The 25,347-nt window shown below is 43.3% G+C and overlaps 2 protein-coding genes across 18 annotated transcripts in view; one reads left to right on the top strand and one right to left on the bottom strand.

Annotated features, from left to right (window-relative positions):
* Window positions 1–936: 936 nt before the first annotated feature.
* Window positions 937–21,612, bottom strand: LYRM1 (LYR motif containing 1). 13 transcript variants are annotated; one of them, XM_059415178.1, is made up of 7 exons: window positions 21,522–21,612; window positions 20,663–20,764; window positions 7,471–7,630; window positions 7,250–7,264; window positions 6,236–6,379; window positions 3,254–3,346; window positions 938–2,130 (listed from the first exon to the last, which is right to left on the bottom strand). In XM_059415178.1, exons 3-7 carry the CDS (start codon window positions 7,627–7,629, stop codon window positions 2,014–2,016), a joined length of 528 nt encoding a protein of 175 aa, XP_059271161.1. In that variant the 5' UTR covers window position 7,630; window positions 20,663–20,764; window positions 21,522–21,612; the 3' UTR covers window positions 938–2,013. The 13 variants fall into 13 exon arrangements, with proteins under 13 accessions (XP_059271169.1, XP_059271168.1, XP_059271161.1 ...); XM_059415182.1 differs by lacking the exon at window positions 21,522–21,612 and adding an exon at window positions 20,999–21,068; XM_059415180.1 differs by lacking the exon at window positions 21,522–21,612 and adding an exon at window positions 20,891–20,988.
* Window positions 21,150–25,347, top strand: part of DCUN1D3 (defective in cullin neddylation 1 domain containing 3) — a 36,471-nt gene continuing 32,273 nt past the window's right edge. The window contains exons 1-2 of one of the 5 annotated variants that reach the window (XR_009407021.1): window positions 21,150–21,329; window positions 23,562–23,836. The gene's annotated coding sequence lies outside the window, so the exon portion shown is untranslated. Of the gene's footprint in view, window positions 21,330–21,562; window positions 21,642–23,561; window positions 23,837–25,347 lie in introns of those variants that run through there. The other 4 variants (XM_059415170.1, XM_059415168.1, XM_059415169.1 and 1 more) reach the window with 4 other exon arrangements.

Below are 25,347 nucleotides of genomic sequence, written 5' to 3' on the forward strand. Positions count from 1 at the left end.
GTGTTCAATACGCATATGCTGTTGCTACAGTGATGTATTTGTTCTCCAGGTCATTGACGAACTCTGCAGTACTTACTCTCAGCATGAAAAGTGTATGCTTCTGCTCACAGGAGCAGGTTTGGGAATTGAAATATAACTTTAAAAAAAAAAAAGATTTAATATATTGGACAGAGACAGAGAGAGAGAGAGAACACAAGCAGGGGGAATGAGAAAGGGAGAAGCAGGCTTTCCGCTGAGTGGGGAGCCGGATGCGGGGGGCTCAATGTCTGGCTCGATGCATGGCTTGATCTCAGGATCCTGAGATCATGGGATCATGACCTGAGCCAAAGGCAGACACTGAACAACTGAGCCGGTGACCCAGCTGCCCCATAACGTTTACTTTGAATGAGAGGATCTGTGTGACAAGGGAATCCTACATCTAGGTACAGGTAGGAAGTTATCTGCTGCTTTTGATGGTCACAAAGCCATTTTGGGAAAGAATAGAGAAAAACCAAAACTGATACAGATTTGTGTTTATCGGTGATGCTCATCCTCTTTGGAGGTCAGAAGGAATGATGATGAGGTACACGTGACTTGCCATGGGACTCCACACATGCAGGGGTATAAAATCTTTTGTATTTTGATTTCTCTTTGTGCCGTTTCTGTTTAGACATAATTTGAAAGCCAGCTTGGCCCTTGTACTTTCTAATTATGTTAAGATAAAATTCTTATAATGAATGCAGTATGGGTTTCAAGTGAGCCTTTCAGATCCTAAGTGCATCGCTAAGTGATCATAGGCTATAAGGTACAGTAAATATACGCATTTACCTAACACAAATACTTCTGGGTATGTGTATGTTGGGGGTAGGGATGGGTCTCATGTAAACTTCCCATGAAAAAAATAATCCAATGATGCACCTGGTTTTTTTTTAAGGATTTTATTTATTTGAGAGAATGAGTGAGAGCATGAGAGGGGAGAAGGTCAGAGGGAGAAGCAGACTCCCCAAGGAGCTGGGAGCCCGATGCGGGACTCGATCCTGAAAGTCCGGGATTGTGACTTGAGCCCAAGGCAGTCGCTCAACCAACTGAGCCACCCAGGCGCCCTGATGCACCTTTCTAAAAAAAGATTTATTTTAGAGAAAGCACGAACAGGGGGTCTGGGAGAAGGGAGAGAGAATCCTCAAGCAGATTCCCTGCTGAGCATGGAGCCCAACACAGGGCTTGATCCCAAGAATTTGAGATCAGGATTTGAGCCGAAATCAGGAGGCAGAAGCTTATCTGACTCAGCCATCCAGGTGTTCCCAATGATGCACTTTTTTTTTTTTTTTAAACATTTTATTTATTTATTTGACAAAGATCACAAGTAGGCAGAAGGGTAGGTAGAGAGAGGAGGAAGCAGGCTCCCTGCGGGAGCCTGATGATGCAGGACTAGATCCCAGGACCCTGGGATCATGACCTGAGCTGAAGGCAGAGGCTTTAACCTACTGAGCCACCCAGGTGCCCCCACAATGATGCACTTTTTAAGGGGAATTTATCTGGACATTGGGAAGGTCAAAAGATAACAAAACATATACAAAGAAACTCACATTCAGGCAAGCCGTTGTTTTTTAAGCGAAAACTTTGGGGGAAAAGCCTAAAAATATTCTGAAGGCGGTGTACAGTTTTATAGTAGCTATAAGAACGTCCAGCAACTGGCCAGTTTCTTCATATCAGCAGCCATGGCTGGTGAATGGCATTTCCACGAAAAAGCTTTGTCATCCTTCTCTTCCTTCTCTAGGCCTTAGTCTTGTTTCCAAATGAGCTTCAGTGAGGGTGTAACCTCTAGGGTTAGTGTCATTCACCTAGGCAATGAGACCCTGATGAACTAACTGTAAGGATGTGTGAGTACAGATCACGGAGTGAATACCAATATTTTGGAGGTTTTTAAGAAGATACTTTAATTTTTGCCCCTAATCAAACAGAAGGGTTTTGTCATCTGGTTTACATTCAAGACCTAGTTGGCTCATCTTTCTGAGAAATAAATTTTCTTCGGGGTTAAGAAATCTCATCATGAGACTTGAGATATACTGGTTTGGAAAGTTTCCTCAGTTTTTCCTGGCTTCGAAGTCCCCGGCCTCGTAGTGGGGTAAGGCCCATTGGAGGCAGATGAATCTGAATAAGGAGAATAAGAATAATGATAATATTAAGAATTATAATCATTACAGCAGCTTATGTCCACTGAGGATTTACTAGGTACTGTGCTCTTTGCTAAGCTCTAAATCTACACTGACTCATGAATCCTTAAGATCCTTATACATTAATCCTTACAATAATCTCATAAGGAATTACTATCTATAGATGAGAAATGGAAGCTCAGAAGTTAAATAACTTGCTGAAGCTTATATATACATGAAGTGGTAGAATCGGGATTTGAACCCAGATCTGATTCCACAGCTTGTGCTCTTCTTTGTCATATCGCCTGCATGGAGGGAAAATGACCACATCACATGGTGAGATGAGAATCCAAGGAAGGCGAGAAAAACAGTTTGTGTACAAAGCTGCCCTGTGCATAGTGGGAAACTGGGACCCATCTAAATGCCTACTAAATGGCTGCTGGGTAAATTATGGCACATTCTTGTAACAGGATACAGCGACAACCACTTAAAAAGATGGGAGGCAGAGATGCCCAGAACAGATGAAGTAAAACAAACAAGCAGCAAACAGTATGCCCAGGATTCCATGTACGTTAAGAAAATGTAGTACATGAATATAGAAAAAAGACAAAGGATATATTGCCCCCAACTATTAGGTTGAGCTAGTACAGTATAAAATTATTGTTTTTGTAGGTCAAGAGTAGAACACTGGTAATTTCATATGCCCCAACCTAACAGTTATAGTGGTAACTTCTACAGGGTGAGAATTTTGGACCATTTTCACTTCCCCCCTCATGTACTCCCCTTTAAAAATGCTAACAACAAACCTGTCTTTCATTAAAAGAAAAAGAAAAATATTTCCATAAAAAAGATGAAAGTCGAAAAGAGAAAGCTATATAAATATATGCTGGCTTTCCCTTCTAATGTGGGAAAGTTGTACGAGTAGGAGAAATCCGGCATTCACTGACATTTTAGTTTGTTGTGATGGGTTGGCGGCACGCAAGGAGAGCTTACTTCCAGGATGCCTCCCACAGCAGCTCTGGACTTCTCAGTAAACACGAGCCCTCTTGGTACACATTCTTGGAAATAACTGGGTTGGTGAGGATAAGTACCCACCACAACTTAGCTGAAGTTACACTTACTGGCCTTGGATAAGGAATCTGGTAATGCAGTCCAATTTCAATCCTGGCTGTGCATTCGTCTATGCACTGTTTAATCTGGTCTGTGTCTGTGAGCTATTAAAAGAGAAAAATGGGTGAGGCTCTTAGCATCTTTCTCAGGTTCCTCATGTACAGGGGTACATCTTCAACTTGCTTAGTTCACCACCCAGTAAATGAAATGTTGAGAATCTGAAAAATCAAAAGCAATTTAATATAATATTTACTGCGGAGTAAACATTTAAAAAGTTATTGCAAGAGGTAATACCAGCACACAGTAAAACATTATTCAAATAATACAGAAGGATATAATATAAAAACAAAGTCTCCCTTTTACCTTTGTCATAATTCCCCTTCTTTTTTTTTTTTTTTTTTTTTTAAGATTTTTTTATTTGACAGACAGAGATCACAAGTAGGCAGAGAGGCAGGCGGAGAGAGAGAGAGAGGGAAGCAGGCTCCCTGCTGAGCAGAGAGCCCAATGCGGGGCTCGATCCAGGACCCTGAGATCATGACCTGAGCCGAAGGCAGCGGCTTAACCCACTGAGCCACCCAGGTGCCCCCATAGTTCCCCTTCTCAAGGACAACAATTATTGGCAGTTTTTTGTTTGTCCTTCCAGGGATATTCTATGTAGATAAAAGCATATATGTACTTATTTAGTTTTTTCCCCTTACACAAATAGCAGCTCACTTTGTTTTGAACCTTGCTTTTTCCCCTAACAACATGAAGCTCCTTCTGATGTACACAGCTGTCCATTCTTTAATAGCTGCACAAAAATTCCAACATAAGGCTGTTGTTATCATTTAATCAATCTTTTCCTGATGGGCATTTAGGTTATTTCCAGTCTTTTGCCATTATAAACAATTCTGTTATGGATCCCTCTAAAATTGTTTTTGGCTTACATGCAAATATATCTAAAAGATAAATTCCTCAAGAATTCTGGGTCAAAGGGTATTTGTTCATGCATTTTAAATTCTTAAAGATATTCCCTCTAGATTCAAAGTAGACCCTCTAAGAGATTGTACCAGTTTATATTCCCACCAACACTGAATGAGGATTCTTCACATCCTCCCCATGTTGATGAAACATTAATCCAATTGTGGCAGCAAGTGCTGTCTAGAAACCCCATAAGTAAGATATCGGAGAAAGATCCACATCTTCTTTTGAACTGTAAACTGCCTTGCTCACTGGTAAGGGGAAAAAATGGCTTTTTAAATTCCCAAATAGTCAAATCGTGGCAGTCCAGTTTCAAGTAAAGGAATTATAAGTTCATTCTGAAAAAGAGAATGCCAGGTAGAAGGGCAGAAGCTCTTTCATTCCAAGGATGGAAAATGGCCTGACACGTGGCTCTGCCAAGAGTTTGCAAGTGAGCCTCAGAGCTGAGCTGGGATTGCACCAGTCCCAGATGACCCCCAGTGACGAATGCGCCAGCAAGGCTTGGAAATTCCGAGGTGTGCCTGTCGTATGGTACCTTCTGGAGCAGAGATGAGTTCTAGGAACTGCAATGCACAGAACTCCAGCTGGGTCCCTTGGGCAGAGGCTCAGCTCTCTGACCTCTGTGCTTCTCAGAATCTGTTGCTCTAATGTCCAAATTGGGAACAGATTTCTATGTTCCTATTTGCCCATTAGGATTCAGAGCAATTCACGAGATACCTTTGGATTATTATTAAACTCTTACAGCAACTGAAGTTCCAAGAAACTACTTATGTCTGCATAAGGGCCTGGGGAGAAAGAAGCTCCTGATAAAGATATGTATGGTTATAGGGGCTGAGAGATCCTGAGACTCCAGCTGTCCTTCTGAACAAGTTGGGGTTAGGGTTCTCCAGATTCAGTCATTCAGTCTGCCTTCATGATTCTGCTATATCCACACACCATTTATACTAATATTAAACTTCTTTAAATGCGCTGTCTCAAAAATAAATAAATAAATAAATAAAGGTACTGCCTCCTAAGCATAGTATCTGTAAAATTACCTGATATTCTATTTTCTTTCTAATACACAGTAAAACAAGTACACATCTTAAAATTAAAAACCCATATATCTCCTTCCCAGGCACGACAAAATAATCTCACTCATGTAGCATCACTGGCACATACACTTCCGTCTGGCTCACACCACACCAGGCCAGTTCAAGCAGAGGCAAAGGAAGGACTGATTACTGCCATAACTGAAAACCCAAGGGTCTGGAGCAGTCCTCACATGAGTCAGCCTGAAAAGGTTTACTAGGCCCATCCTGCTATGGTATCTCCAGCACTGAGCTAGACACGGAGGCCATGGTCCCTGCCTTCAACTATCAAGGTTACTACCTGGGCAGAACAACTCTGAGGCATGAAGCTCCAGAAAAGGCACAGAGGCATGTAATCAACAGGGTGACTACTGTAAACGGCTACGTAGGAATTCAGAACAGATTTCTGCTGGGGGCTGAGTGTAGAGAAGTTGAGGAAGACTTCCTGGAGAAGGTAAGTCAAGCCAAAGTATTTGTAAATGCTCATGAATTTAGGGACAACCACAAGGCAGGTCCCACGGGATACAGGAGAAAGTATAAGACACTGTGTGTTCGAGGAACTGACAATCTGGTTGAGGAGACCACAGCAACAGAAATAAAACAAGAAAAGAGGACGACCAGCCCCTCAGGTGTAGGCACAGACTAGTGGTCTCCCAGCTTTTTGATTACCTACTCCTTTCAATAAAAAGTTTCTGAGCTCATGGCTACCACTTACGTACTTATATTGACTTATAAATATACTAATAAATTCATTAAATGTACCCATAAGCTCATAAAAAAACACAGAACAGACATTTTCAATACACTCTGGTGTTTGGCACAAAAAGTCGGAGAAGCTGGAGGTCAGAACGGGAGAGATAAGCAGCTTTATAAGCAGGTTGGTTTTATGAAGCAGGGGGGCCTCAGGGCTTCCGAGAAGGAGAAGGTACTGCAGGGTAGGAGGGTTTCTTTTGTAGCGCTTACCCCAATTGCAATTTTACACTGCTTGCCATCTAACTCTGAAACATCCTTGAGGGATCCTGTCTTGGTTTCGCTCATTTTATATCCTCCATGTCTAGTCCAGTGTTTGGCACAGCATGGGCACTCCAACACTTGCTGACTGAAAGGCTGAGAGCAAACAGTTGCAGAGTGGCCACCGGAGCTAGAGCAGAAATAGGCGAACTGGAAGGGGGAGGTGTCCTTGCGGGAGGAGGAGTTCTGTTTTGGGTCACCGTGCCTGTCGTGAGCTCCTTCAGGTGGCTGGTGAGAGGCTGAGGTTGGGTATTCGGATATGAGAGCTGGAACCAGAAAGTGGCTGCATGATCCCTGGGCCTCAGCGCAGAGGGCTGACCTTCAGGAGATCCTTAGAGCCGGCCGGAGGGTGTGTGGAGAAGACAGGGCCACAAAGGATAGAGAAATGGGGGTCAGAGAGGGAAAAGAGAATAGATTGTCAGGAGATTTCATGAGGGGAACAGGGATAGCATTGACTGGGAGATCAGTAAGAAGGAGGCAGGAAAAGTCAGAAGCTGAAAAGTCTCTTTCCATGCTCAGTGCCAGGCAGTCTTCGTAAGGCGCCAACAGCTAATGCTTTATAGTTTGTTGGGATGGGTCAAATCAAGCCTCTTACAGATGGTCTTTGGCTCCCTGGTGTCTGGGTGGGCAGTTCCATTAAAGTAGCTAATGGAGGCACTATCTTACCCAGTTCTGTGGTCCCAAAGGGCAAACTCAGTCTGCTAGCCAAAGAGGCTCGAGTTCAAAGTGAAGTTATGAAGGGAACCCTGTGTCTTAATCCTATTCTCTTCCCTCTGAATGGGTTTATATTTGGAGGCCTTGAATAGTTTATGAACTGGAAAAAAAAAAGTTTAACTGCACACCTCCTGTGGGACGGGGTGGTAAGAGGCACAGTGGGCAAGGAACCGCTCCTCCCCCGAACACCCTCACTGGCCTGGCTTGTGTCACCTGGCTCATGGGGTCTTCCGAGGACGCTGAGCCACTTACCGGCTGGACTGAGACCTGAAACAAATGGGGAGAGAAATCCAGGCTGGGCTCTGCTTCCCCGTCATTGAGCAAGCCAGCTGGGCTGTGCCTCTGCGCCCTTCCAGCCCCATACACTGCCACTGTGACCGGTACAGCTCAGTCCCTCAGTTTTCAGAGGAAAAAGAAAAAACATCCCAAGAAACTGCCCTCCTCCTTACGATCTCCAGCTGGGGCCTACTTACATTTTTGTTTTTCTGGAACAGTGTTCTGGCTTCATTTAATATGTACTGTTTTTCTTTAATGGTGTCTTCCATCTGCCCTGATGCCGCCTGCCATTTCCTCGCAAGCCTGAAAATTCTGCGGTAGAGGCCAAGAACTTCTTGTCGTGTTGCTGTTGTCATCCTCAGACCCACCAAAATAGAAGAGGGTAAATTTGCATGAAAATTCAATTTGACAGTAGGCAGCTAGGCAGATGTACCTTTTTTTAATCAAGCCCTTTAATTAGTCTAGAAATAATTGCTCTTTCTCAACAGATCTGTTTGGTAGCACTGCCAGAATGGTGCTGTAGGAATACCAGCGATCTCTCAGCTGTCCTGGTACATCACCTCTTGTACATACATGAAATACACAGCATATACAAATGCCATGACTGCCCTTTGTACAAACACGGTAAACCAAAATTCAAATGTGCTATACCTTAAAGCAGAAAATTCTTTACCAGACTATATTATGTATGATGCTTTTTGTGTGTATTTTTTTAAAACTACAGCACTCACTAGAGGACCTGGAAAAGGCACATTTCAAAAAATTAAATTTTCTAGTTAAGTAACTTGACTTGCATGCAGGGGTTGAAAACTCAAGCACCTCTAGGGCCTAATGAGGCAATCTGGTTGGGTGGGGACAGTGGCCAAATGGAGAGGATGTTAATTGGCTCAGTTGGTTGGGCATCTGAATCTTGATTCCACTTGGGTCATGATCTAAGGGTTGTGGGTTCGAGCCCTGCGTCAGGCTCTGTACTCAGTGTGGAGTTTGCTTGGGATTCTCTCTCTCCCTCTCCCCCCGCCCCCTAAAATAATAAATAAAATTAAAAAAAAAAAAAAAAAAAGAAATGAGGGCCTAGGGATACCAGATTTCCTGATACTTTAACGATAAGTAGCAATTCAGATTTTTAGAATATGAAATCTCAAAAAAAAAAAAGACATTATTTCATTCTTTTTGAAAGTTTTTGTACCATGAAGGCCAGACAAAATGGATCTACAGGCTCTATCCTACCCAAAGGCTGCCAAGTTGTAATCTCTCTTTTAGTTCATCGTTAATCTTATCGAAAATCTCTCTCAAAATTGCTGGTCTGCTTCCTCATTCACATAAGAACCATGCAGTAAGTACAACTGAAAATCTTTCTGGTGACTGAAGAGCTTGTGGCCTGTTTGGGCTTTTATTCTGAAACATTAGTTTTAACTTCAGAAGACTTGGCTAAGTGAGTTCCGAACTAAGTATATCCCCCAACGCTAACTGCATTTTTAAAGGATAATTCCTGAAAAAAAAAAGTAAATTTGTCAGCTTTATTTTTATTATGAAATATTTCAGGTATGCAAAAAGATATAGAGAACAACTAACAGCCATATATTCACAGTGGATCGTAAAGAATACTTTACATATATACTTGTATATACCCCTTCTAGTCAAATTTCCCTTTCCCTCTCCTAGAATGAACCACTATCCTGAACTTGTTATTTATCTTCTCACACATAGCTTTACATTTAACGTTATACAGTATTGCTTTGCAAGTTTATAACTCTTATACCATTGACCCTTGAACAAGATGGGACTTAGGAGCACTGACCTCCACGCAGTCAAAAACCTGTGATTGACTTGTGACTTCCCAAAAGCTTTACTGATAGCCTACTGTTGACATGAAGCCTTAGGAATACCTAAGCAGTCAATGAACACATATGTATGTATATGTATTATATGCTATATTCTTTTTTTTTTTTTTAAGATTTTATTTATTGGGCGCCTGGGTGGCTCAGTGGGTTAAGCCGCTGCCTTCGGCTCAGGTCATGAACTCAGGGTCCTGGGATCGAGTCCTGCATCGGGCTCTCTGCTCAGCAGGGAGCCTGCCCTCTCCCTCTCTCTCTGCCTGCCTCTCCATCTACTTGTGATTTCTCTCTGTCGAATAAATGAATAAAATCTTTTAAAAAAAAGATTTTATTGATTTATTTGACAGAGATCACAAGTAGGCAGAGAGTATAAATGTATAGTGTCTGCCTTCGGCTCAGGTTTCTGTATCATGACCCCTGCATCGGTTTCTCCGCTAGGTGGGAAGCCTACTTCTCCTGTCTCTCTGCTTGTGTTCCCTCTCACTGTGTCTCTCTCTGTTAAATAAATAATAAAATCTTAAAAAAAAAAAAAAAAAGGGGCGCCTGGGTGGCTCAGTGGATTAAGCCGCTGCCTTCGGCTCGGGTCATGATCTCAGGGTCCTGGGATCGAGTCCCGCATTGGGCTCTCTGCTCAGCGGGGAGCCTGCTTCCCTCTCTCTCTCTCTCTGCCTGCCTCTCCGACTACTTGTGATCTTTCTGTCAAATAAATAAATAAAATCTTTAAAAAAAAAAAAAGAAAATTATGAGAAAGAGAAAATATACTTACAGTGCTGTTCTGTATTTATCAAAAGAAATCTGTTTATAAACAGATAAACCTGTTTATACACAGGTAGACCTGTGTAGTTCAAACCTATGTTGTTCAACGGTCAACTCTCTCTCTAAGGTATTATGTTCTTCTGCAACTTGCTTTTTTTTTTTGCCCGTGTTCATCTAGGTTGTTACATGTAGCTCTAGTTCATATATTCTCAACACTGTGATTCAGTCCACTGTTATGAAGATATCCCAGTATACTTGTCTTTTCTCTTCCTTTTTACTCATGCAAAAACTTCAGCCTATGTTTTATAATTTACTTCTACATCTAGAAGAAGACAGAAAAAAAAAATTCCCAGTACTAGAAGATCCTGATTAGTCAGATTTTAGAGAATGAATACTATACTGCCTTTAACAAATGGGTAGGCTGGGAAGACAAGGACAGATTTGGTAAGTGAGTAAAAGGGCCAGGCACGGGGACACCTCATTATGAGTACTGGGCTTTCCTCAAACAGGCTCATCAGAATCAGGAAGTAGGCCCTTTGGAACAGGACCCATTTCCAATCCAAGGGGGAAGGGTAACATGGAGATTGTATGCTTTAGGATGGTCCTGAGCTTATGAGAACTTAGGCAGCTGAATAATGCAGATAGAAGCTGGAAAGAGGTATATTTATCTAGACAGAAATTCTAAGTACCTGCAAGGAATTTACCTTATAAGAATTACTATATGATTGCCCTTCCTGACCCTGGTGATCTTTCTTGAGCAATGCAGAATGAATCACGGCTTAATCATTTGCTGAAAATCTTGAAAGCACTGCTTCACCCAATTCAAAAGTTACAAGTGAAAATTACAATCAATACCAAATTCTGACGTCCATGATGTCTCCCAAAAAAATGCTTAGAAGAAATTTGTAAAAACCAAGAGAGAACATCATGCTTTGTGGCTAATCGTAATAAAAATCCAGGAGATGATGAGATGATGACTTTTCCTGGTAAGGAAACAGGTTTCTGAGTTTCTGGTTCTCCTTGAAACTCCATGGTTTCATATGAAAATACGTGAGTCAGTTCCTGTGAGGAGCAGGGATTCTGTAACTTCTATTAATGATTGCTTCACTTCCCTGTCATTAACAGATGAAACTTCCCTGACTGCATGACACTTGAGGAAAGAGAAGGAGGTCGGGCATATTAAAATAGCAGCAACTGTCTCCAAAGCCTGACTTTCATTGGTTTCCTTCCACGACTCCAAAGAACCACAGCTTCAAACTGTAACTGATCATACACCATAATCAGATATTCAAGCCCTGCAATTAGAGTACTCAAGGTACGAGTAGTACTAACAATTGGTACTTAATAGGACTATTTTCAAAACACTTTAATTAATGTTTTAAGTGTTCTGAAAACTAATCCTGAAAGCAAGATAAGGGAAGTGTCCTTCTCCAACATCAGGTGACCCAGAAAACCCAAGTCCCAAAGATGTCCAGAGACAAGGTCTAAAGCTGTCTTCCCCATTGTGTACTATTAGCAGCTTAATAACACTTCAAGTCTTCAGAGAACAGACAAGAAAAATGCCTCTTTTGTTATTTTCTTATTGGATTTCTTTCAGTTCTTTGAGGGAATCTTCTTCTTACTTCACAGGTGCATAACCATGTTGTTACCCCTTTCTAGAAGGCTCTCTCCTGACCTCCTCCTCCCTTTTACCTGACCAATCCCTACTCATCCTTCAGTTCCCCAAACATGGATGTCTCAGAAAACCCTCCCCTCCCCCCTCACCACATGCATTGGATCAGGTCTCTGTTGAACCTTCCTGTGGATCCTTGAATTTCTTCTTTGTAGCACTAATCATTTAAGTAATAATGGATTGTTAGTGTCTGTCTTCCCCGTTTTGATCCTCATGTTTATGGGGACAGTAACCATGTCCATCCTATTTACTGCTCAATTCTGAGTACCTAGCCAGGCGTATAACTGGTATTCAACAAACGTTTGCTGAATAAATGAAAATATCTCATGATACAGAAAGCTTGGGATTCTAGAAACAAAACTGACCATATAAAAAAATTTTCTTTAAGCTCTTTTTCCTTTGGTTTATATTTTTGTCTTTGTTCCTAGGAAACAAACTGTTCAGAGAAAGTGCCTTTTCCCTGAGTTTTCCTTCCAATAGATTTAATGGCTTGAAATCAACATTTATTTTTTTTAAACTATCAATGATATCTCACTACTGGCGCAAAGCTGAGGCAGCCCCTTTTCTTCACTTATCTCAAGGGTTGATCTGATGCAATGAGGTCTGCTGGGATTTTCCCACAGGCAGCATGAAGAATATCAATCTGTCTAGAGGACCACCTTTTTTTTTTTTTAATATTTTATTTTTAAGTAATCTCTATACCCAACGTGGGGTTCAAATTCACAACCCCTACATCGAGAGTCACATGCCTCACTGACTGAGCCACCCAGGCACCCCTAGAGGACTACAACTGACCCACAGTCTCAAGTGGCCATTTGTCGATTCCTTTTTTTTTTTTTTTTTTAAAGATTTCATTTATTCATTTGAGTTAAAAAGAGAGAGAACAAGCAGGAGAAGGGGCAGGGGGAGAGAAACAAGCAGGATCTCTTATGAATGGGGAGACTGACACTGGGCTCGATCCCACGACCCTAAGATCATGACCTAAGCCCAAGTCAGACACTTAACCAACTGAGCCACCTAGGTGCCCACGAAGCCAACTATTAAAGAATTCTTAAAGTCTTGTAACTTTTATTCTGAGATTAAATTTCATCAAACTGTTTCATTTTACTTTCTTCACAGCAAAACCCCAGAATGAGGAAAGGTAAGAGATATGCAGTGTCCCTGGGAGGAAATGGGACTGAAAACTGGTCTTTTCTTAAAATCACCCCCCATATAAACACAGTACCAAGACAAAATTCACTAACAAGCATCTGCCAACTGTAGCCTGTGCCACTAAGCGAAGACCGACAAATGTTGCTGCTAGCATGTTTTTGGCTTCTGGTCACAGTTATGAGATGTTACCCCTACAGCAGGTGTCCCAAAGATTGGTTAGGAAGGTGTTTTTTTGTTTTTTGTTTTTTTGGATGTACAAATATCTGTCTATAGGAATTCTTTTAATGTATTCTATAATCCATCAAACCCATAATTTAAAGTGATCTTAGAGCTTCCTTTAAATAAATGTATTACAAAAGTTTTTAAAGCTGGTTTAAAATATGAGTAATTAATACTACAAATTGAGATACAGAGGCTGAAAAACAGAAGTTTCAAAGCTATTGCTCTAAGGCACCCTGCTGCCCTGCCTTGGTGTTTATTCTGGCTGAGCCATCCCAGTAAAACGCCTATTTTCTGCTAGCCACCCTACTGTCCTTAGTAGACACCTACTGGCTTTTCTGGGGGAGCCTTTTTCTCTGCTATTATCATAAGCCAACCATTACTATTTTGCAATTTCACTGTGTCTTCTTCTCCAGTCTCTGAATTCCTGGAGGGCGTGGCCTGTTTTGCTCATTAGAATAGTGATAATAATACTACATTTTGCTTTGTACTTACTCCCTGGGAGGAAATGGGACTGAAATGTGCCAAGAGGCTTATACTAGGTGCTTTACGTATGTTAACTCCTGAAATCATCACAGTTCTTTAAGGTAGATGACTACCATTATCTCCTTTATAAAGGAGGAACCTGATGCAGAGAGGTAAGTAACTAGTCCAGGGTCACATCAGCGTTAAGAGTGGGGCCAGGGGGCGCCTGGCGGGCTCAGCCCTTCTTCCTCCCAGGCAGCTGCCTTTCCTTGATAATTATGTTGCACATCAGCAACTTTGAAGGAAGCTGTGCACTTGGCGGGACTGCACTGCTCTTTGGTTCCCTGACACTCCACAGGGAGCTAACATCATAGAAGAGGCACCAGGGCTCATCACAGTGCTCCCACTCTGCAGGCCTCGCTGGTCCCTCCCAAGCATCCATCCATCAGTACCCACTGGGACTAGGCACAGGAGATTCTAGGGATAAACAATCTTACAATCAAGCAGCTATGGTCCCTTCCCTCCTGAAGCTTACGTTCTAGTGGCAGAGAAGACGAGATAGAAGAAAAAGACAATTTCCGGTGGTGATATGTGCCCTCCAGGAATGAAACAGTAATATGATGAACAAATGAACAGGGGCAGGGTTATTTTATTTTGGGTAGTTAGTGGCATCTGAGTCCTGAATAACATGAAGGAGCCTATTAAAGGGAAGGGTTGAGGGAAAGGTGCTTCTGCAAGATTTGGGGGAACCAACAAAGGCTATGAGATGGTAAACATCAGTGCAGCCAGAACCTGTCTGGGAGGTGAGGCCACAGGTGAGCAGAATCCAGCACAGGTGGGGAGGGTAGGTCCTGGAAAAGAGTTTGGTTTGGAGTGTAAAAACAAAAGGAAGACATTGGCAGATTTTATGCAAGCTGGAGTACTATGGTCTAATTTACATCTTTTAAAATGTGCTGGATTTCAAATTGTATCTTGCATATAGTGAAAAAAAAGTCTTGCCTAATGCCATCTAATGGACAGGAGAATTGGGATTAAGAGCCAATAAAGCAACACGATTACTTCCTTGACCAAGAGCTTTCCCATTTTTATTTTGGAGTAATGGGGAAATAATCAATCTAAAACAAAACAAGACAAAACAAAACAAAACACACCACCCACTCACCCTTCTACTCTATGTAAGTGGAAACAGTGAAAGGGCTGGGTAGGCTCCAAGAACCCACTCTCCACAGCACATGTAGGCACGTGGCATGTCCAGATTTAGTGTTATAAGAGGCCTGTGCGAAGATATGCTAGTATTAGGAGATTTACCCACTTCACCCGTTTCCCCATCTTTGAAAAGACCATCACAGCATGAACACTGAGGAGTTGAAGAGCTGAGACTTTGAAAATTCCTTCCCCAGATGAAATTTATAGAAGTATGACTCTGGTCTCAGGAATGTCAAAATTCCCAGTGTTGGACTCTCATGAGGCTTGGCCTTCTACTTAAGAACAAGTGTCACAGTATAAACAAGGGACAGAAAAGGCAGTGGGAGTTAACTGCCTTTCACGCCCCAGGTTGAAGGAAAGACTCCTTCCATTCGTTCAGTATCTGCTCCAAGGTGGAATATTTTTTTTTTTCTCATAATGAATGTGATATAGTTAAATTTCTCTCTCATCTACTTTATGATTGGCTGGGAGGGTGGGGGTGGTAGAGATAGTGAAACACCTGAATGAAATCACTGTCTTAGGTGTTCACTGGGCACCCACGCTGGCCTGTCCCTCTCCCTGCTGTCCCATCTCCTTAGATCTGACACCCCTTGTCTTTGTCACAGGAAGGTCCAAATTCACAGAACTGAAATATTCTTTCTTTGCCTAGCTGCTGATTCTTATCCTTGAACTTCTCCTGGTTTTTGCAGGGTGCATCCTTCATACTCAAATGGCAGGCTCCTCCAGCACACTTGTCATACTGCTCATCCTATTCTATCCTAAATTTCTGTTTGCTTGCCTTTCTTCCTCCACTGTGTGTGTTTTGGGGAAGGATAAATAGAAGGTTAGGACTGTGCCTCATTCATCACACTCATAGGCCTGGTACAAAGTTGGGGCTTGAAATATACTTATTAGAAGAATAAATTTACACACACAGAATAGTCACCAGTAACACTCATTATCATACATAGTAGTAATTTGGACCACTATTTAAAAATACTAAGTAACCCACACAAAGATGTTTTCAAGAGTGGTGCTGTTGGGGTGCCTGGGTGGCTCAGTGGGTTAAAGCCTCTGCCTTCAGCTCGGGTCATGATCCCTGGGATTGAGCCCTGCATCAGGCTCTCTGCTCAGCAGGGAGCCTGCTTCCCCCTCTCTCTCTGCCTGCCTCTCTGCCTACTTGTGATCTCTGTCTGTCAAATAAAATCTTAAAAAAAAAAAAAAAAAAAAAGTGGTGCTATGGGGGTCAGGATAAGGAACTTAAGACTGTTATTTGGGGGGACGCCTGGGTGGCTCAGTTGGTTGGACGACTGCCTTAGGCTCAGGTCATGATCTCAGAGTCTCGGGATCGAGTCCCGCATCGGGCTCCCAGCTCCATGGGGAGTCTGCTTCTCCCTCTGACCTCCTCGCTCATGCTCTCTCTCACTGTCTCTCTCTCTCAAATAAATAAATAAAATCTTAAAAAAAAAAAAATCTTAAAAAAAAAAAAAAAGACTGTTATTTGGGGAGGAGGCCTTCTCAGTTCCATCTAAGGCAGTATAAGCTACACAGTTAAATTCTTTAAAAGCCAGTAATGGTTGGTGCACTGGACTGAAATGATTTACTGTGTTTCCATGAAGCTTAGAACCAAACATATAGAAAAATGTGGTTCTAACACATTTTTTTCTTGGAAAAAAATTCTTCTGGGGAATAGATCCATTGCACCCAAATGATCACCCAAACCTACAAAATTGTAATTTAAAGCTTCTGAAATTTGGAAAACCTCTAGGGAACTGAAATGCTCTCATAATGCCAAACCAGTTTTTATTGCCCCGGAAAGAATAGAAAATGACTGTCTTGGTTTTAGGCAGTCAGAGTTTTTCCACATATGCAAGGAACAGAAGATACGATGCAACTAATGAGCAAATGCGTTCTGGAATGTTCATACCTGGGTTTGAATTCTGACTACATTGGTCAAGTCTTCCTGAGCCTGTTTCTTACAAAATGAAAAAGGGTTAATGACAGAACCCCCTTCAAAGAGTTGTGATAAGGATTATTCATGAGATAATCCATGTAATCACTTAGCATTGGGAGCTAACAAAGGCAAATGTTACCTCAATAGGAGGAAATAAAGAAGAAACCATGAGGCCTCTTTTATCCAAGCTAAGCTTTGTCTGCAGAGGAGGGCAAAGCAGCACGAGGCCTGTTGGCGAATTTATTGCTTTGTGATAGTAATGGATTTTCCTAAAGCTGTTTCCCTCTGATCATTAATAATCCCTGTACAGTAAAGGGCTATTGTTCTTCAGTATGAGTAAATAACCCTGTCAGAGGCACCGCTTATCTTCAGACCACAGCACGTACTTCTTACTGGAAATATAATGCAGGTGCCAACATCGAAAGCATGCCCAGACTTCCCTTCCTATTTTTTTTTTTTCCTTTATCTCTTACTCCTTGCTTATCCTTTTGTGTGTTTTTCTCCTACATCTGTTATATATCCTACTTTCTGGTGTGTACCCATACCCTATACAGTACCATCCATCCTTACCCAAATCGAATAACCTTCAACATAATCTGTGCTCTACACATCTCTCCCCTGTATCCTCTCTCCTCTTCATTAATAGACAGACAGTCACAGACACACCCAATGGACTTGTTTCCTGTCCTGGGCTCAGTTTTTAGTTACTAGAATCCAAAAAGGGAAGTGTAAAGCCACACATTGTTTTGCAAATCTCAGGATATGCTTGTGTGGTATACTTAATCATACCACAGCTATTCTCTGAAACAGCATCTTTCTACACAGAAAGTGACAATATGGTGTGTCAGAGATAGGAGACAGAAAGAAGGTGGATCGTGGTTTCATTTTACTTAAAGTTAAGGAAATAAGGTTAGGTCCTGTAAGTGGGAAATCTCCAGAACACAAGGAAAAACCAAAAATACTGATCTGAAAGACTTCTAAATTATCCCAAACAAGATCATAGGAGGCAAGTATGCTCATTCTAAATATACCAGCATAGGAGCACATGCAAGATTATACTTGTAAGGGGAACTCCAACAGGCTTTTGTAACCAAGAGAGATAAGCTCTTTTTCCCCTCAGAGACAGAAATTCTAAATGGAAACCAAGTTTTGGACCCCCAATTCAAAAGAAATGCAAGTATTTCCTTATCTGCATATTTTAAGAGACAAATTCAAAGGAAGGGTCAGTCAGAGGTAGTGAGAACCAGTTACCAGAAGTAGGAGGAGGTGTTAGACATGTGTGGGGGTGTGTGTGTGCTGGAAATAGATGAAAACTAGGTCAATGCTAAAAATCAACCCCAGTCATTCATTCATAACTACAGAGGATCTCACCCCTTCATAGGAACTGGGGAAGTCCAGAACAAGAAACACTTAGGTTTAAATTAACATTTAAATCCCTCCTTTGTGATAATTTCCTAGGGAAATGGATTAGAAAACCGACAAAAGAGTTTTGGTTAGAACATTAGATACAGCTGGAGCTTTCTAGCATCTGACCCTTGATCCAACCATCTGATGAACCACCTCACCTTGCTTGAGTTGGGGGTCCCTGCCCTCGGAAGAGTTTCTAAGTGCCCTCTAACTACCAGATAAGCAATTTTTCCATCTGCAGAGGCAACAGAGCTCCTTACTAGATAAAATTCCTTGAGAGTAGGAGCAATGACTGCCCATCCTTACATATGTGCAACACCTGGCACCTGGAGTACCCTGAAGCTCCTCCAGTCTAGCGCTGGCCAACAGAATGTATTTCAATGACAGAAATATTCTATAACTGCACTGTTCAACAGGGTAGCTAGCCACTGGCCACATGTGGCTACTAAGCACTTGAAATATGGTTACTGCAACTGAGGAAGGCCCTGGCATTTAAATTTTTATTTAAATAGCTACATGTCAAAAAACAAATAGCTACATGTAGCTAATGGCTCTTTAGGACCTGCACATTCCTATGCCAAGAATTGCCAATCAGATGCCAACGGGTCAGGCAGATAGTTGAAGAGGAGGAAGGTAATAAAGAGGGTGACGAGGAGAAGCTTACTGGCTCTAGCCGACTATTGCAGTGTAGAAACCTCAGGTTAGTTTTGCCAGATTGTCTCATTTTTCAAATGAAGCCGAAAATCTGAATTTTGATGTCCAATTTTTAAATGTTGGTAAGTAAATTTTAAAAAGCATTTAAATCATTTTGTGGGATGAACAATATGTTTGCATGCAGTATCTCTAATCTCTAATTTAGGCCAACCTCTCCAGCTCAAAGAAAAGGACCTTATCCAATATCACTGCTGGTCAGTAGCAGATACAAGACTGAAACCCAGGCCTTCTGAAACTTCTTCTGATCTCTTTTCTAGATTTTATGAGATTAACCATATCTGCGTTGTAGTTGGCAGTGACAGCAGCAGTGAGACAAAAGCCCCTTTGTCAGAACTGTTTAAGTCCATGACTAGTATCTTATGAGTAGTGTCCCCACCTAGCTATAATCATATAGTTGGCCCTATGGGCAAAGCTCTGTTACTAGGAGCCAGCAGGACACAAAGAAGAACTAGCCCATGGGGAGTCAGACATATGAACAATTAACAAGCAAAGTCAGGCTTGCTGACTGTAATGGACACAAATCACCTGCGCCTAAGTCCAAAAGCACTGGCAGCTGGAGTGGAAGGGAAGAAAGGGATTTGAGCCAGGGCTTAGAGGATGAGCAGAAGCTGGCTACTGGGTGGATAAGGCTCACTGATTATGAGAGTGAGTCTCATTATTGTGGGATATTAAGGGAGCCTTCTTTTATCTCTGAGGCCTTATCTGTGTCAGGGGTCTCTGCTGGCTTCTCTTCTCTGGGTAGCCTCTAAAACCCCTCTATTTATTTTCTCTAGGGCTTTCCCCCCGTCTTGTGTATCTAACTTCTCGACAAATCCACCTGGATGGTTAAGAGACTTAGCAAATCTAGTACGTTTCAAAGAGAATGTAGGATATTCCCTCCCAAACTGTTTCCCCTTAGGAGTCATCCTTGGTTCCTCCTCTTCCCATACACTTCACATCCAGTCCGGCCGCAAGTCTCGCAAGCACTACTTTCAAAATGCATTATGAATTTAATTATTTGCACTTCCACTGCCACTACCCATCTCTCCCTTGGCCTACTGTAGCAGCCTCCTCATAGGTTTGCCAATGGCTACCCTTCTCTATCTAGCAGGCAAGGGATTTTTAAAAAATGTCAATCAGGTGACTGCCCTTCTCAAAACCCTGAGGTAATGTAACAGCCAAGCCCTCCTTACCTCGGGCTAAAATGCTAGGCGTGACCAGGCCCTGCCATTTCTCCATCACAGACCACTCCCTGGCCCCTTGTTCTTTCAGTTCCAGCCACCCGGCTTTCCCACCGTCTCCTTCCTCAGAACCCTTCCCGTCGGTTCTTTTCTCCACCTAGAAAGTCCATTCCCCAGCTTCTCCCTTTTCTCGAATCTCTATGAAAACTGGCCCTGTCGGAAAAGCCTCAGCCGAGTTACTGACCCTCCTTCCATCTTCTACCCCTTCACGTGGTTTTCGGGGACATGTGGCACCTGCTGATATCTCACTTGGCTGAAATCATATCCTTCCTGATTTACATTTTGATTTTCTTCTGGGCTCGAATAAAAAGACACGGAGCAACGCCTCCGTCTTGTTCTTGTTTGTGGACCGAGGAAATAAGCAGGTTCACACTATCCTAGAAAGTACTCCGTAGCCTCTACCGGGCCTCGATTGGGTCAACTTTCCTCGGCCTGACGCCTCTCGCTCCCGGAACTGCCCTTACTAACCTCCCACCTATATTCAGGGATCCAAAGGACTCAGAAGAGTCTCGGATGGACCCAACCGGCATCTCAGCGTCGCCACAACAGGCCTCCGCTTCCTGGCCCTCAGGCCGCTTTCCCTCGGCAGGTTCTCGAGGCCAGTGGCGATGACACCGAGCCGTCCTCGCGAGGCTGGGGTCACACAAGCTCGTCGCCTAGCAACGTCGCACCCCCGCCCCCACCCCATCCCTGCCCTGGGGAGCCAACCCCTTCCCCCAGTCTCCCGCGCCAGGACTCAGCGCCTCCATCCCCTACACTCACTCTGCGTCAGTCCCGCCTTCCCCCACCCACAGAAGTGCCGCAGCCTACCGCGGGCCAGGAGGAGGCGGTGCCGGGAGCTTAGCAGAGCTGCTGCCGACGACGGTCGGGCAGGTCCGGTAGGCCAGGCCGGACTAAACCACCGGAGGATCTCTGTGGGAGCATTAGTTTCAGGTCAGAGGTAGTCTCGAGTTTCTCTGAAACTGTATACTCTAACCCACCTTCCGCCGTATACGCAACAATAGAGCCAACTTCATCCTCTCCCTGGTTTCCCTTTACCCTTTTCGTTATCCTTCCCCGCTACTCCAGCCAAAAAAAAAAAAAAAAAAATGGTCCAGTCCAGCTCCTCCTAGCCCTCCCTCAGCGTCCCTAGGTCTTTGCCCTTACTTGGCAACGGCTTCGTACGTCTTTGCGTACGTCGTGACGCAATCTTCCACCCGTTCCTCCCCGCCCCTCTTCTATTCTCCCTCCCGGAGCTGGCGGCCGGCGGGGTTACCGGAAGTGATGATGCAGGAGGCGATGGGGGGGGCGGGGCTTGGGGGCGGCCGCCGCCGGTGGGCCGCAGATGAAGAGGAGGCGGCGGCAGTGGTGGAAGAAGAGGCGGCGGCGGCGCGGGTAGGGAGCCTGGAAACGCGAGCGGGGATGGTAGGTGGTTTGGACCCGCCGGGCCGCCGTCGTTTCCAGAAAGGGTTTGACTGGAGGAACCTCTGGAGCAGCTGTGAGTTTGGGGGGGGGTTGAGGAAAAGCGGGGAGCATTGAGAGATGAAGGGGCGGGGGTTGGGTACCTTCGAGAAAAGGGGGTGGAAGGGGAGGAGTGGAAATCAGCTCCTTGTCTGGACTGGTGCCTTTGGAAGAAGGGGCTGTGAGGGGAGCCTGTGGCGTGTCAGCCTCAGGGCTCAAGAAAACTTACCTACTGTCCCTGCCTCCTCACCGCCAGCACCGCTCACCCCAGGCCTGGGAATCTAGGGACCGGAGCTGCCCTGGCGAGGGTCGCAGCCTCTGGTCCTCTGGCCCGGGTGAGCGCTGTGAGGTAGGAGTCCAAGCGGGAGGTGGTGGGTGAATCTCCAGCGCCCTCCTGCCTCGTTTTCCTCCCCACCCCCATCTTTCTCTTTAATCATTAACAGCCTTGGAATTAAGGGGCTCAAACCTGAAGGCCTTTCTATGCACCTTTGCTATAAACGATAACCATCTGTGCCTGAGGTAATGGGGCTGGAAGCTTTGCCTGTATCCTGTATAGGAAGTGGGACGGGGTGACAAATGTATTTTTTTTTTTTTCCATTCTCCTTCACCCCTTACCTTCCCCCCTATACACCCCTCGTTTCCACGTCAGTTCTCCATGGCTAGGTGGTAATCATGGTGTTTTTTTGGTTTTGTTTCTGTTTTTCCTTTATGGCACTTGGTACCTTGGTTACCTGTTTTGAATTTGGTGTTCAGCCTCTTTCCCAGATCTTACTGCAAGCTTTGTAATACTTCAGTTACAGGCTGTGTCACATCGGGAGTACCTCTCAATGCTTGGTAGCTCGAAATTAAGATGAGCATTTTCTCCTATGAATACTGGAATTCCGAAGCCCTTGCAGGGATTCCTAAATGGCATCATAGCCCAGGAATCAAAGTCTCGTGTCCTAAATACTTTATGTGTGAGGAATTTACATGTTGTCAACTCTTTCCAAAATGATTTGATGTTGGGCTAATTCTGGATTTCTGTGTTTCTCTCCACCCACACTTCATGAGGCACTTCAGAGAACAGAAAACCCCATATTACTTTTTTGTTTCTGCAATTGGACAATAGCTCTTTTATCTCTTTCTCTGTTTGTGTGTGGGGCACACAAGTCTTCAGTGACACATTTGGCTTGTGCTGATTTCTGTCTATTTAGCTGATTGTTTGTGTACAGATGGACTTAAATGAGAAAATGTGATCTGTTTTGTTTTAAAAAAGAATATAAACCAAAAACGGAAAAATTATTTGAAGAAAGCAGAGAATGTTTAGGAAGATCTCTTTACTGATATTCTATTGGTTTAAAAAAAAAATCAAGTAGTGCTCTTTTAGCTTGTTGTAGGAATTTTAGAGTGAAATGTAATGATGATTCCTATTTTGGTATTGATGTTTTCTTTGGAAGTCATCTGTTGAATGTGGAACTGTGTTTTCTGAAGAACTTTAAGAGATAGTGCCTGAATTTTAGGGATCCTTTGATTAGAGCGTGTCCCTAAATCCTGGCCCTCTATAACTGAGTTTATGTGTGTTGCTAGAAGAATTATAATGGATCCCATCCATTTAATGATTTGATTGTGCAAGTAACAGCATGTTTAGAGGTTTCACAGAACTGTCACAAAAGAGAAGAATGACTCCTGCTCTCACCTTAATTGATTTGGAATAATTGAATAAAAAGTCCAAAATTCATTCATGCAACAGGCATTATTGACCAACCATTATTTTGGGCTCTGGGTGGACGAAGTTGCATGCAAGCATAAGGTCTGAGCTCTCATAGAGCTTACACCAGAGTATGTGGGGACAGAAGAAATAAGCATATAAATCAGATTTTGGTAAATGCTGAAGAAAGAGTGATGTGACAGAAAATGTCTGATTGGGAGGCAGTCAAGGAAGCCCTTTTTGAGGAGGTTAACACTTGCCCAGCCATGCAGGTATAGAGGAGGAGCCTTCCAGATTCAGAGACTAGCTAGTGCAGAAACTGACAGGAGTGACTTTGGCTAGTTCTAGGGTTTGGGAAGAAAGGGGTAGGGTGGAGAAGGTGGGTGTAGGGAGGTGAGGGAGAACGGGAAAGGCAGTAACAGCTAGAGCCTAGTGAGCAAAGAGGAAATGAAAAAGTCTAGGTCAGAAAGGTGGAGGCTGGGCTCAGAGTAGGTAGGCAAAGTAAGAGTAAGAAGAAGGAAATAGCGATGTACCTTTTTGATCAATTCTTTTCCTAGAGTATTATCACTTATTATTTTTCAGGTACTGTTGGACTATTGCAATTAAAAAAAAAAAGTCATCGTGCTGAATGTGGGAGAGGAGGCAAGGCAGCTGTGGTCACCTGGATCTTTTCTGGCAGATAAATGTCAAGCTGTGTTCAGAATTCAACGGAATGTTCAACTGAGAGCACGCTTTTTTTCCTTACAGAATTTTGTCTTAGAAGCTGCTCTTTAAAATTGCATAACAAGTGTCCTGCATATGTTCTAATATATGAATCCTCCTTAGTTTCCAGCCATTTATGAATTGAGGGTTGAAGATTGTGCAAATGATAATAAATACCCCTGTTGGTCTACAGAGATGTCCATCAGGATATGTTTCAAGTTGTTTTTTGTAGGGAGGTTTTATGTTGCAGTATTTCCATTCTTGTCTGGTCTGCCTGCTGACTAATAACACTCAGCTGAGGTGTAGGTTGGTGCTAAAAGTTCACTCAGTGGATTACATTAGATAAATGACCACTGCGGGCTCAATCCCACTATGTCCGCATCTTTGGGCTGGCATGTAACCAGGGGATGTAACCTACTTTTCCTTCTGGTGGGGCTATTCATCTCCAGTAGTCAGCTGCTTTTCAGCCTCACCTTGACCAGATTGTCCACTTGAGAAGCCCAATCAGGACTCCTCCTTGATTTGGCCCTCTTCTGCTATGTCACAGTGGGCCGAAACAGAAAGAATACACTGTTTTTTTTCTTCTGAACCCCACAACAGTGACTAGTGTGTTCTTTGAGTGAATTGGCCCTTTGAGCCATGTGGTTGAGAGACTTAAATGTTGCTTGGGCTATTTGTAGTAAAGTCCGTATTAGAAATGCTAAATAAGGGGCACCTGGGTGGCTCAGTTGTTAAGCGTCTGCCTTCTGCTCAGGTCATGATCCTGGGGTCCTGGGATGGAGCCGTGAGCCCCGTGTCAGCCCCGTGTCAGCCCTAGAGCCCTGTGTCCCCTGCTCAGTGGGGAGCCTGCTTCTCCCTCTCCCACTCCCCCTGCTTGTGTTCCCTTTCTCACTGTATCTCGCTCTGTCAAATAAATACATAAAAATCTTTAAGAAATACGAAATAAAACCTTTAAGTGTTTGGAGAAAAATTAGAAATTGAGGACTATCACCTGTTTTAAGTTCTGGTATTTTACTAGCATTGGTAAATGGATTGTGAGAACTAATTTGAATAGCGCTTGCTGGGCAGTCCTGGGGGTAATGAAGGGAGTGGAATACAGCATGGTACTGAATTACCGAATTCCGACTTGAATACAAATGGAAAGTCTTTTAGTTAGCAAGCTAGTGACAAAAGTGAACAGCTCGGACCAGGCAAACAATAGGCTCCACTCTCCACACTGCAGAGTAACACAAAGGAATGGAGAACTGATAATGAAATGTATATAACATATATATACTGGGCTTTGGTCTGGGTTAAAGAATTTTGGACTTCATAGGCTAACGCTGGACTTCAAATGCTCTAGCCAGTGGGTTAATAAGGTGTCCACTATTCATCTTCGTTTCAGTGGTTTATTATAATGAAAGTATGAAAATATCTTGTAGGCTGAAATGTCATCAGCCAGTTTGGAGACTGGTGGCTTCTTTCTAATTTCTGAAAGGGGGTGGTTGGGTAGGTGGGGACTTGAACACTGGGAGAAGCCATTGACTCCTTCATTGACCACTGATTGAGTTTGGGGGGAAAAAATCCACAAATCTAAATGAATTTGGAGTCTTGGAGCTGAGCTAGCCTTTTAGTATAGAGTACCAGTTGATTTCTTTCTTAAACTTTGGGGGTTTTGGGACACTCC

Source organism: Mustela nigripes, chromosome 11 (assembly GCF_022355385.1).
Source record: "Mustela nigripes isolate SB6536 chromosome 11, MUSNIG.SB6536, whole genome shotgun sequence".
NCBI classification, from domain to species: Eukaryota; Metazoa; Chordata; class Mammalia; order Carnivora; family Mustelidae; genus Mustela; species Mustela nigripes.